At 43.7% G+C, this 12,694-nt stretch overlaps 1 protein-coding gene across 1 annotated transcript; it reads left to right on the top strand.

The window, feature by feature from the left end:
• The first annotated feature begins 3,975 nt into the window (after positions 1-3,975).
• On the top strand, positions 3,976-6,374 carry LOC123089595 (bidirectional sugar transporter SWEET3a). Its single transcript, XM_044511232.1, has 6 exons — positions 3,976-4,115; positions 4,189-4,225; positions 4,312-4,534; positions 5,479-5,640; positions 5,908-6,027; positions 6,099-6,374. Exons 1-6 carry the CDS (start codon positions 4,079-4,081, stop codon positions 6,258-6,260), a joined length of 741 nt encoding a protein of 246 aa, XP_044367167.1. The 5' UTR covers positions 3,976-4,078; the 3' UTR covers positions 6,261-6,374.
• The last annotated feature ends 6,320 nt before the right edge of the window (positions 6,375-12,694 follow it).

The following is a 12,694-nucleotide window of genomic DNA, read 5'->3' as shown; positions in this document are numbered from 1 at the left end:
AGCTTAGAGATCGAGCCTGATGTGGTCTTCATTCAGAGCGTTTCCTATTAGTATATCGGAACATATCTTACTGTAGATGGAATTCCACGATTCTAGCACCAATGGAGCATTTTCTTCCCATTCTAGCGCCAATGGAGCATTTGCTTTAATCCAAGCAGCCATGTTGATGGAATCAACCTTTCGGCAAACATGGAAATGTTGTAGAAAACATTATTCAACCTTCTTTTTTTTTGCGGGGAAAAACGTGATTGAATTGAATGTTAAACAGAAGGGAAATTTCCACTCCACAGAGAAAGTAGCGGGTGCACGAGACAGCGCCATATCAAGGATAATGAAATGAGACCCCTCCTCTATCCTACCATCAACATCGCCGATGTGGATGCTCCCCTTGTACGCAAACGAGTTAAACGGATCGATGCGCCTTGTGGTCCGCGGTGATCAAGGGGGGTATAAGGACGCCAGAATGGCAACAGCGGCAACAGCTTGCTAATGGCAAGCAGGGACAAATCAACGTCATTGTTGAGAGGTGGAGTTCGAGAGCTTGCTATCCCTCTTGTGTGGTCGCCATGAGCACATTGTGGGTTCTCTAAATGCTGCGGCGAATCCCAGAGCATAGCAGGAATTTTCTTTACGTTTGATATCTTCTTTTCTAAGAGATGCTGATCAATGTGGCATCGCATCTGGCGGCCGACATGCATTTGTTGATCAACCAAGTACTCGTAGGCAAACAAGGTCCAATTGTTCAAGTGAGAAACAAACATGTATAGGTAACACATGCATGACAGCAGTCCAATCAAATGTTTACCCCATTTATGTATATTCCGATGGATGTTCCACAGATCCTTGGTAACACTTGCAAACAAAACGAGGACGATGAACGTGACTGACTGGTGTAACAATCAAACTAAAATGGCATGCAGTTGGCTGCTTGACAGCCCACTTGGTTTGTATTTGCTGAAGCATAGTAATGTTCCTGAATTTGCTGATGGGCACCACAAAACTCTTGTGGTTATTAATTGGGGAAAACATAACAACCACTAAAATCGAATAAATTTATAACATCAAGAGAAAGAATATAAACTGGACCAACTGTCCTCGGCTATCAAGCCAAGTGCGTCGACACTTTCTGTAGATGATCTCTTTGCGAAAGAGCAAAAAAACAAAACTTTCTTTTGCCAAGCTCCAAGGTTGTACTGGCCCTTGGATGAGAAGACTCACATACGTAATTGATGTGTACGTAGCTATATTCTCCCTGGACAAAAAATACCTATGCAAACACACATTACACATTCTAACACAATATCGGCGGACGAGCCGAGCCGCAAGAAAAAAGAACAAAGATGGTTCCAGGGGAAGAACAGAACAATTCCACCCTGGCAATTGGGCATAGATATATGCTTTATGTGTGCGAATTTTCCTTAGTCCATTGCAGTGCGCTCGCGTGTCAAAAACAAAATAGGTTCTTCCTGTGAGAGCCTTATTAGGGCCTACTTGGATGCAAATATGTCCGTAACTAGTGCTTAGAGAATAAAACATGGTTTTCTTTTTCTTGGAACAGGGTGTTTCGATGCTCCTAATTCCGTTTTCAAAACAAAAGTTGACCGAAACTAATTTGTCCTGTACTTTTTTAATCCACCTTACGACACTATTAAATAAATAAATAGTGATACTTAAAATGGTAATCCACTTCTAAGCACAGGCTCAGCTGCACTCGCCTCGACGAAACAAATCAAAACAAATACTAGAAAAATTCCAAATTTTATTTGTGTGGAAGATAATTTGATGCGTGAGGTTCGCTCCAATTTTCAAATAATTTGGACATCTGAGCAGCTCTCGGAAATAAAGATAAATTCAGGATCTGTAAAAATGTTTACTATTCACCCACTATTCTGACCTGATTTTTCTTTTTTGCTGAGAGCTTCTCAGATGTCCAAATGATCGAAAAGTTGGAGTGAACCTCACTCATCAAATTATCTATCATCCAAAAAAATTGTAATTTTTTGAATTTGTCTAGTATTTGTTTTGATTTTTTTTTTCTGACCTGGTGCAGATGAGCCTACTTAAAATGCCAAGTGAGTACGAAAATCAGGTTTTCTAGAGCTTAACCAGCTAAAACCTTGTTTGGCTAGGTTAGGGTAAACTCAATAACAAAAGAAGTATTTTTATCTCCTCTAAAACTCAAATTATCAGCCCTAGAAAAGTCTGTTTCTAGTTTTTCCACAGCACACACAAGGAAGATGCAAAAGAATAACTAAAACCAGTGTTCAGCCACACAATGTAGAAGAAAGGTTATCCTAATGGAATAAAACTTGCTACAACTTTTTCTTGTCCTTTTGTTACCAAAAACCACGATCAAAATGACCACTTGTATATTGTGATGGGGTAACCGACCGCATCAGAGTGCCTACCTGTTACTTAAAATACATAGGTTGCTCTTATCAGACAAATTGTGGTTATTCGTCTGCTGGAATTAATAGTAGTCATAACAGCATCAGTTCTTCTATAAGAATAAAGCTATTGTTCCTTTGTCAGATATATTCACGCTTCAGATCTTAGTGTCTCCTCCAGTAACGCGGTCCTCTGTAGTGCATTAAGAGTCAATGAAAAACTGGAAAATGTAAACTTGGTGGCATCATGACCTGTAAAGATAATTTTCAAGTTCAGAAAGGGTTTCAAACTGGAGCACTACACACAAATTAAAATGACAGTTTAGTATAGAAAGCAAAAGAAACAAAAAATACAGGTGGTTTATAGGGACTTTCGGCTTCACGGGGAGGAAAGCGATTTTTGGGTACAATGAAACACGAAAAGAAAGAAAAAACACAAGCAGTTACGCAACATCCACCCTCCACACGAAATAGATGCTCAACCTCTAATGTATGCTTATCTGCATGACAGTCGCCTTTTCTTGGAATCAAATGCTTGTCGTTGAAGATTTTATACGTAGCGTGGCAACTTTAGCACATATTCAGGATTACTGGCATTCTACAGCATATTCCATGATCAATGACAATAACACTGGTTGCACTACAACGTGCGAAACAGCAGACAGATTACATATGATCATGTGAACCAAAAGTTAAAGCTCAGTTCTATACTGGCCACAAGAATCATTACATGAGTGACCATTCGCACTGCAAGAGAACCACACAGAATGCTCATGAGGCAAGAAACACACAAATTAATAAGAGTGAAACGAAACATGAATCAGTAAGTTATCATATGAACATTTACTCAGGATCATTACATTAGTTAGAGCTTAACAAGCAGCATCAGAATATCTAATAAATATAAATTTTACCAGAAAAATGCAGTTGCTCGTTACGAATGCTAAGCAAATGTATCGGTCCTTTTACCGGAATAACAGAACTGTTCCGTGATCAGATAATGATGCATGATACTCCCTCCGTCCCGAATTACTCGTCGCGGAAATGGATAAAAATGGATGTATCTAGAACTACAATACGTCTAGATACATCCATTTCGGTGACAAGTAATCCGGACGGAGGGAGTGGATGGATGTGCTTCTTAACATGTATGGAAAAAGTGAACAAAAGGCACCAACGATTCTCACCCTTCTTTTTTCCTGTGGATCAACAGTTGCCGCTTGTTAGCAACAGAAGCTAATGAGACATTTTGATGTTTCTCAATATCTTCATAATCAAGCAAATCCAACAGTTGGACACCATATCTCGCTATCTTATAGATGGAATAGATGCTATAACATACCAGATTCTCCAACATGGATGGATGGACCAGCATCAAACATAAAAGCTTTTGAGATTCTTCTAGGTACATGGCTGGAATAATTAACTGGATTCTGAGCAGAAAACATGCATGGCCATTTCACCCTTACTTGATGTTTGCGGTCTTGCTGAAAATTGTGCCGTGTTTCGTATGAACAAGAGAAGTATGTGGGCCTCCTACTGATATTCCACCTAGTGGTTTGAGCAATATCTTCTTCTTCCAACACGTTAAACACCCATCGTGCATTATAAATAGCGTGCCCCTTGTTATAAACAATGAACCCTGGGCAAATCTAGTTCTTGTGGCAAGATAAAACCTTCAGCCCAAAAGAATGTTTCCTGACCTCCACGTAACAACAGGGATTATTGGTATTTTTCAATTCACTAGCTACTCCAACTAGTTTGCTTCCTCTTTTAACGCCATCATGGTCTTTTCTTGCAGGAAGTGTAGTCTGCTTTCTCCTCTATGGAGCACCAATGTACATGCCTATATCATAAACTCCTATGATCAGCTTAGAGTATATGATGCATTGCATAACACTTTCCATTTTACTGTGTTTCCCAGATTGACATTCAGAAGAGTGATAAAGAAGGGCAGTGTAGAAGAATACTCATGCATACCATATATCTTAACTTTGTTCAGCAGCCTCACATATACTTGGTACGGTCTTCCAGTAGTGAGCTCTGGATGGGAGAATTGGACTCTGTCCGGAATCAGCTCACTAGGAGTGCTCTTTGAAAGCACATTTATCAGTATATACATATGGTTTGCACCACGAGAGAAAAAGGTAAGTTATTTCTCAAGATCTGTGATTCTGTTCCATTAGCATGTCAGTAACTTCGCGGTAAGAAAATATGGCTGCCAGTTGATATATCAACTATATAACTTCGCAGTGTCTGTCAAAATTTCGTGTTCATTTCCATTAGCATATCATAGTTGATATATACAACTATATACAAAGGCAAAAACCTTGCTTGGACATGATAAATTGAATCAGCAAAACTACGAAAGTAGAAGTGAGAGCCTTGCTTCCCTGGACGAAATGGTAGCAATAAGCACATATTTACTCCTAATTTTTATCACATTCAGAGAAATTGGGAACTCATAAGCTATATGATAATCATAGAATGTCAACAATATATTGTTAATTTTCTTTTATCTCTAAACATAAACATGTACTGAGGCCTAACTCTTGCATATTAATGTGACAAAAGAGGTTGTAAACATGTGTAGGTATGCAATTAAGTAATATAGTGATAGTCTCTATCATCGGGGACCAGATGCTTCATTGTAAATACGATTTGGAAAAAGCAACAGTTATTGTTTAGGGAAATGAAGAAAAAGAATCTAGTTACTAGTGACTTAGTGTGTAGTGAATTTAAGAACATAAATCTGTAAATTATGAGCATAGTTGCCTAAGGACAAGAACACTTTATGTTTAGTTGTAAGCATGTTGACTAAGGACAAGAGCACTTTATGTTTCTATTTATAAAATGTCGCTTTCGCTCTTGCTGAACCATGTAAGGAGGACCAAACACCAGCCTTCTGATGCAAACATAAGAAAATATATTATTTCATAGTTATCCATAGGCTTTATAGGTACTATTTCACAATTGTAGTTAAAATCTTATAATTAAAATGGTGAGTAATTCGATGTTTAGATACGTATATGATGTTATAAGAATTATTATCCATTAGTAATCCTAACACTTAACTGGCAATCTTTTGCAGAAGCTTGTCATGATGATGGTATCTCCTATTCTAATCATCTTTGGCATGGCTGTATTTTTTTCAATTTTCTCATTCCACACCCACCAAATGCGTAAAGTATTTGTCGGAAGCATTGGTTTGGTGGCTTCCATATTAATGTATGGCTCTCCGTTGGTAGCTGTGGTGAGTACTGTTACTTAACGTGCCTCCTGAACTATGATTCACAGAGAAAAGAACAACATGTTTCATCATAATGATTTGCAACAACGTTCTAAGCCTGACAAATTGATCCACAAATGTATGTGATAAGTTGTATAAAATATCGTATGTTCCACAATATCTAAAAATGGTTCAATGGACTTATATCAGTTTCCAAAGTACTTCAGAAAAAATATATTCAGTTAGACAGAAGGCATGGCAAGAAAATTAACTTTTTATCCAACATTCCAGAAACAAGTTATCAGGACGAAAAGCGTGGAGTTCATGCCTTTCTACTTGTCATTGTTTAGCTTCTTGACAAGTTTACTCTGGATGCTGTATGGGCTCCTTGGAAAGGATCCTTTTCTCACGGTTAGTACAGAAAGAAACTTTAGCACAATAAAATGTATAAATTATGCTGACATACTTGTTTTCATGTAAAGGCACCAAGCTTCATTGGCTGCTTAATGGGTATTCTTCAGTTGGTCGTGTACTGCATTTACAGCAAATGCAAGGAAGCACCCAAGACGAATCCTGATATTGAGCAAGCAGATGAACTGAAAGTTGTAACTAGTCAAGACAACACGAAGGGACAAAAGCCATAATCTGAGACCTAAACTACCATTTTGAGTAACAAATACATTTTCTTTTCGCTGGACAAAGTGTGTCTTGTAACCGCATAATGCTGAGGAGAAAATAATAGTCTTCAGATTATCATATATTATGTTCCTAGTCAACTATTGCAGATCTAAACAATTTGCTAATGAGGTGGATGCAATGTCCCATGGTCACACATTGCAGAAATTAGATATGCATACACAGCTTGACTTGACTAGCAGTGGACTTGACTAGCAGGGCATCCAAGAGGAATGTTCTTTGCAATCATCATGTGTTAAGTTGGGATGATAGCAAAGAAAAAACCCTTGCATACGTCAATGTATTTACTGTTGATTAATGAACCACCACACCATTGCCACATACTGCTAGCCACTGATATTATTGAATTAGTAATGATTCGTAGATAAGCGGCAACAGCAAGTTTATGTACGAATATTCGATGCAGTTTATCTCATTCATGGAAAAACACGGTGACAAGACAAAAAGGTGTTCCATGATAAAAATACAAATAATTACAAGCATATTACATTTCGGGGGGGGGGGGGGGGGGGGTGTTATCATTGTTTTACATCTAACCAGTCACCAAACCAAGTACGTGATCATATTAGATCGTTCAAAAGCCAGAATCTTAGGATCATGAACCTACCATTAGATATTATAAGAAAATTTTGAAGGAACGGCTAGGTTAAGCTTTCAGCTATGGTTTTCTGGACGAATTGTGCAATTGCTTTAACAGCTTCTAATTCAACATCATGTTGACTTATTCTCGCTGATTTTTGGTATCTTTGGCTGATTTTGAAAGAGTGGTCACCACCATCAACAACATGCTGTTCATTCTGGCAGGTCATCTTTTTCCGAGTTAACTCAAGCTTGTCCAAGGGGCATAAGCCATCCTTGTTGCCCTGTGAACACATCCACTGCAAGTCAATATCTTAAAATTACAAGCACAATGCCCATGCGTTGCTACGAAACTATAAAATACGAGTTAAGTCACTAGCTCAGAAAGTCGTCAAAATACACCGGTGTCCTGCGGCCTTTCTGTGTGGTTCACGATTAAAAAGAGCGAAAATACAATGAAAAATCATGTTGTTAAACAACTTCGGTCTTGCATATTGTATCACGTTAGGAGTAGTTAGAGTTGTAGAGATTATTATCTTTCTGTTTAAATCTCTCTCTCTCTCTTATCTCTACTCCCGTGTATCTCTCTTGCCTTGGGCAATACTCCCTGTACCAGATCGATACTTGGCAATATGGTGGCGCTATACTGCACGGCAACTGAGCGCCCCCCGCGTCGCCCCCCCTCTGGCGACTCAGGGGAACCCCCCTCTAGCGCCGCCACGTTCCACTCCCTCGTCTTCCCAGTCTCGCCGCCACCCGAGGAGGCCGTCGGCGAACGCCGCACGCGCTCCGAGGAAGGTGACGGCGGGGCACTTCTGCTGCATCTCGCGGCCGCTTCGCCAGAGGAGGGGCGGAGTCGTCGTGTTGGATCTGGGGGTCCGTCCTCGGGGGCGTGCGACGGCGGCTGCTTCTTCGATGCCGCGGTGGTCGCTCGGGGGCGTCGGGCTTCGCGTGCTGGTGCTGCTCCTGGGCGCTCGGTTGGCCGCGGTCGGCTGTGTCGCATCTGGATCTGGCTTCCAGGGGCGGCGGCCGGCTGTAGTTTCTCGCTGGCGGCTCTGAGCGTCGGTGGTCGGTGCTGGCTTCCCTGCGGGCGGAGCTGGCTTCCCTGCTCCATTGGGTGCGTGATGGTGGCGTCCTGCGCATGTGGTGGAGTGCAGATGGGCTTTGGCGGCTGCATCTGGGTCCGTGCAGCGGCGGCTCTGCATCGACGATGCGTGTTTCTGGTGGCGGCGATTCGTGGTGGTGTAGTGCTGCTCCACTTTCGGCTGTTGGCATATGCTTCGGCCCTTCCTCTTGTAACGACCCGGATTCGATGCGCCAGGTGTCTGCCAGTTATTCGCCGCTGTTTCCATGTCATTTGCTTGCGTGTTGCATTTTATCATGTCATCATGTGCATTTTATTTTTCATACGTGTTCGTCTCATGCATCCGAGCCTTTTCCCCGTTGTCCGTTTTGCAATCCGGCGCTCCTATGCCCTCCGGCGTTCCCCTTTCGTCTCTCGTTGTGAGCGGGTGTCAAACGTTTTCGGAATGGACCGAGGCTTGTCAAGTGGCCTGTCAAGTTTCGTGCCATTTGGAGTTCGTTTGGTACTCCAACGGTTAACCGGGTAACCGCAAAAGCCTCTTTCTCTTTGCGGCCCAACACCCCTTCCAAAGTGGTCCAAAACCCAGCAAACTCCCCTCCATGCTCTCGGTCGTTCGATCACGATCGCGTGGCCGAAAACCGCTCCTCATTTGGACTCTCCTAGCTCCATCTACCTATAAAACTAGCCCCTTCCCCGAAATTCGCGGATGAAAATCCCCCCTAACCCTAGTTTTTCCCTCTCTTCCGCCGGACGCGTCCGCCCCCCGCCGAACACGTCCGCGCCACCGCGCCCCAGCCAATCAGAGGCCGCCATGTGGCCTCCCGCGCCGCCCCCGCTGCCGCGGCCCGCGGAGCCCATCGCGGGCCCGCGCGGGCCCCCGCGCCGCCGCCGCCCGGCCCGGCTTCCGCCGCCGCCAGCCCGCGCCGCCGCCCCGCCGGCGCCTGACCCGCCTCCCGCGCCGGAGCGCCTCGTCGCCCCACCGCCTCGGCCGTCCTCCGCCATCGCCGGTGCCGCCATCGCCGGCGTGCCCCGCTCCCTGCCGTCGCGTCCCTCCGACCGGGCCCCGGCCGCGGAGCCCCGCCGTGCCCCTCCGCGCCGCCTCGCCGCGCCTCCGGGAGTCCCGGCAACCGCCGCCGCCGGCCGCCCCAGGCGCCGCTGTGCCTCCCCCGCGCCGCCCGGAGCCCGCAGGCCCCGCGCGCCGCCGCCCGTGCCCGCGTCGCCTTCGTCCCCGCGTCGCCTTCGTCCTTCTCCGCCCCCGCGTCCATCTCCGGCGAGCTCGCTCCGGCGAACCTCGCCGTCCGTGCCTCCGATCCAGATCTGGAAATCACGAGGTTGACTTTCCCCCTCTCGATTTTCGTCTAAGTCCCAGATTTTTGCAATTATCATGCCATGTTTGTCATGCTATATCTCTGCATCCGTAGCTCCGTTTCGTGTGTGTAATATGTCAAATTGTTTGCTTCAACGAGTATATCATTTCATTCCATTGCAGCATATTTATTTGAGGTCATCTAGGTGTCCGAATCATCGTTGTAAGAGTGCTTCATGATGTTATCTGCTGTCTGTTATCAAAACAAGCTCATTTGTCATTTTTGCCATGATTGATGTGTGCATCCTATGAGGTTTATGTCTACAGGTGTTTTGATCTATGCTATGTCTTCTTTACAGTGGTGTATGCCATGCATTTTTTTGATCAATGTGGTGACTAGCACAAGCATGCAAACTAGGCATCGTGATGTTACTGATTTTAGTCCCTGTTCTGCTGTTATTTTGATGCCATGTAAACATGATGCTACAGAGAGATCCATGCATATTTTGAGATACTTCAGTAAGGGTGTTTTGAACATGTGGTTATTGTCTATCCATTCATGCCCTTGGTTGCAATTATGGAGTAGTCTAGCATGTAATTTTCGTGCTCTACTTTTGCTTCAAAATGTTTCCTGGCAGATTGTTTACTTGTTATTCAAATTTGCCAAGGTTGCTATAGTTGATCCTTGCATGCTATGGACTAGTTCTTGCCTTGGTTGGTTACATAAACATGTCTTCTTGATGATGCTACGCTTATCTTGTCATGCAATGACTTGTGGTGAGTGATTCAAGCTTGTTAAGTAGGGTACATGATGTTGCTGTTTTGCTAGGCTGAATCTGTTATTTCGTGATGCTATATAAACATGTTGCTACTAATCATTCTATGAATAATCTGGAGATGTTATATAAATATGTTTTGTTCTACATGCCATCCTCTAACCATACATGCCCCTGGTAGCAATTATAGCTTGCTGTAACTTGTTCATATCTTGCTCCAAAGTTGCTTCATAATGTTGCTGTCAGCCTGTTAACATTAAGTTCAGTTGTTACCATGGTTGTTCCTAGTGTTCCATGCACCCTATGACCTTGCTATTGCCATGCTTAGCTTCAAAAACATGTCTTCTTACTGTTGGGTGCCTTGCCATGCCATGTTTTGCTCTGTAGTGAGTTACACAAGCTCATCTACATGCCTTCATAATTATGTTCCTGCCATGTTTGAATCTGTATTATAACTTGCCATGTTTACGTGGGTGCCATCATATTTTCTGATCCTTTTTGGCTTATGGTCAGTAAGGGACTTTTGATCTATGCATTTAGTAGATTCATGTCATGCCTTTGTTTGCCATGATAAGTTCCTGTAACATGTTGTTTGATAGCTCTAAACATTGCATCGTGATGTTATTTTCTGCAAAGTCTGGAATTGTTATAACTTGCAATCTTACCATGTGTGTTTGAGCAAGTTCTAGTGATTTCTAGAGATAGCTCAGTGTTCATGTTTTGTAATGCTTTACCTGTACATCATGTCCATACCTTTTGTTATCATGTTGGGGTGTTGTAGCATGTTGTTTTGATGCTTGCAAGATGACCGCTACCCTGGATCTCACTACTATCATTGTTATGCTAGTTGCTTCGTTCTATCGCTATGCTGCGCTACCTATCACCTGTTTATCAAGCCTCCCATATTGCCATGAACCTCTAACCTTTGATACCTTTCCTATGCAAACCGTTGTTTGGCTATGTTACCGCTTTGCTCAGCCCCTCTTATAGCGTTGCTAGTTGCAGGTGAAGTTGAAGATTTCTCCATGGTGGACAGGATTTTGGTTGGGATATCACAATATCTCTTATATTATTAATGCATCTATATACTTGGTAAAGGGTGGAAGACTCGGCCTTTTGCCTAGTGTTTTGTTCCACTCTTGCCGCCCTAGTTTCCGTCATACCGGTGTTATGTTCCCGGATTTTGTGTTCCTTACGCGGTCGGGTGATTTATGGGACCCCCTTGACAGTTCGCTTTGAATAAAACTCCTCCAGCAAGGCCCAACCTTGGTTTTACCATTTGCCTCACCTAGCCCTTTTTCCCTTGGGAGTCGCGCTCTCGAGGGTCATCTTTATTTTATCCCCCCCGGGCCAGTGCTCGTCGTGAGTGTTGGTCCAACCTGTCAACCGCCGGTGGCCACCAGGGGCAAGTCTGGGCTGGCCTACCGGAAGTTTGGACAATCCGGTGTGCCTTGAGAACGAGATATGTGCAGCTCCTATCGGGATTTGTCGGCACAGCGGGCGGCTTTGCTGGTCTTGTTTTACCATTGTCGAAATGTCTTGTATACCGGGATTCCGAGTCTGATCGGGTCTTCCTGGGAGAAGGTCTATAATCTTTCGAAAGCCGTGCCTGCGGTTATAGGCAGATGGGAATTTGTTAATGTCCGGTTCTAGATAACTTGACACCAGATCCGAATTAAAACGCATCAACCGTGTGTGTAGCCATGATGGTCTCTTCTCGGCGGAGTCCGGGAAGTGAACACAGTTTCTGGGTTATGTTTGACGTAAGTAGGAGTTCAGGATCACTTCTTGATCATTGCTAGTTTCACGTTCGTTCCTTTTGCTCTCTTCTCACTCTTATTTGCGTATGTTAGCCACCATACTCGCTTAGTCGCTGTTGCAGCCTCACCACTTTACCCCTTCCTTACCCTTTAAGCTTTGCTAGTCTTGATACCCATGGTAATGGGATTGCTGAGTCCTCGTGGCTCACAGATTACTACAACAACAGTTTGCCACAACCGGTTTTTCCGGGTAATAAATTTTCCAGAAAAGACCGTCGTGCTCATCAGCCCCAGGATTACTGTTAGCTGATGAGGCTCCAACTTGATACAGAAATTCCAAGCAAAAATACAAAATATGTAGTACAAGACCATTCTGGCCTGTGAGTACAACAAATGGTTTCTAGTGGTTGATGGCGGAAGCGGGTTGTGAAACATCAGTGTCTATGGGACTCCATTTCCCACGGGAATAGCTGACCAGGTTAACTCCTATCTTCGCGAGGCTGTTATCTCCATTGAGTGGGTTCCGGGGCTGGCATCGCGTCGCTCCTCTCCGTGCAAGAAAATCTGGCCAAGACAATAGCCAGGGACAAGCCAATGAGTACTTTGAATGTACTCGCAAACATTGTGAACACAGGTATAATATAACAATGATGTGCTGAAAATATTTTATGCTCATGACGTCAGTCACAAAAGATAAATGAAACTCTGATGCGTGCAAGCAAGTTATTTATAAAAATGCAATAACATGGTAGCATAAAAATTTATGAAACAAATAGCAAGCAATGCCACAGTCGGGTGTCTTAGCGACACCACGTAAAGGGCTTTAAAAGAAATGCCACAGTCGGGCGTCTGAGCGACACCATGTAAAGGGCTTTAA

Source organism: Triticum aestivum, chromosome 1B, assembly GCF_018294505.1.
Source record: "Triticum aestivum cultivar Chinese Spring chromosome 1B, IWGSC CS RefSeq v2.1, whole genome shotgun sequence".
Classification (NCBI taxonomy): domain Eukaryota; kingdom Viridiplantae; phylum Streptophyta; class Magnoliopsida; order Poales; family Poaceae; genus Triticum; species Triticum aestivum.
This window is presented reverse-complemented; position numbering and strand designations above follow the sequence as displayed.

Excerpts from the sequence above, each read along its gene's own strand:
- LOC123089595 (XM_044511232.1), top strand. The coding sequence starts at position 4,079 with ATGTTTCCTGACCTCCACGTAACAACAGGGATTATTG. Across the intron at positions 4,535-5,478 it reads TTGCACCACGAGAGAAAAAG|AAGCTTGTCATGATGATGGT; the intron begins GTAAGTTATTTC and ends AATCTTTTGCAG. Across the intron at positions 5,641-5,907 it reads GCTCTCCGTTGGTAGCTGTG|AAACAAGTTATCAGGACGAA; the intron begins GTGAGTACTGTT and ends CCAACATTCCAG.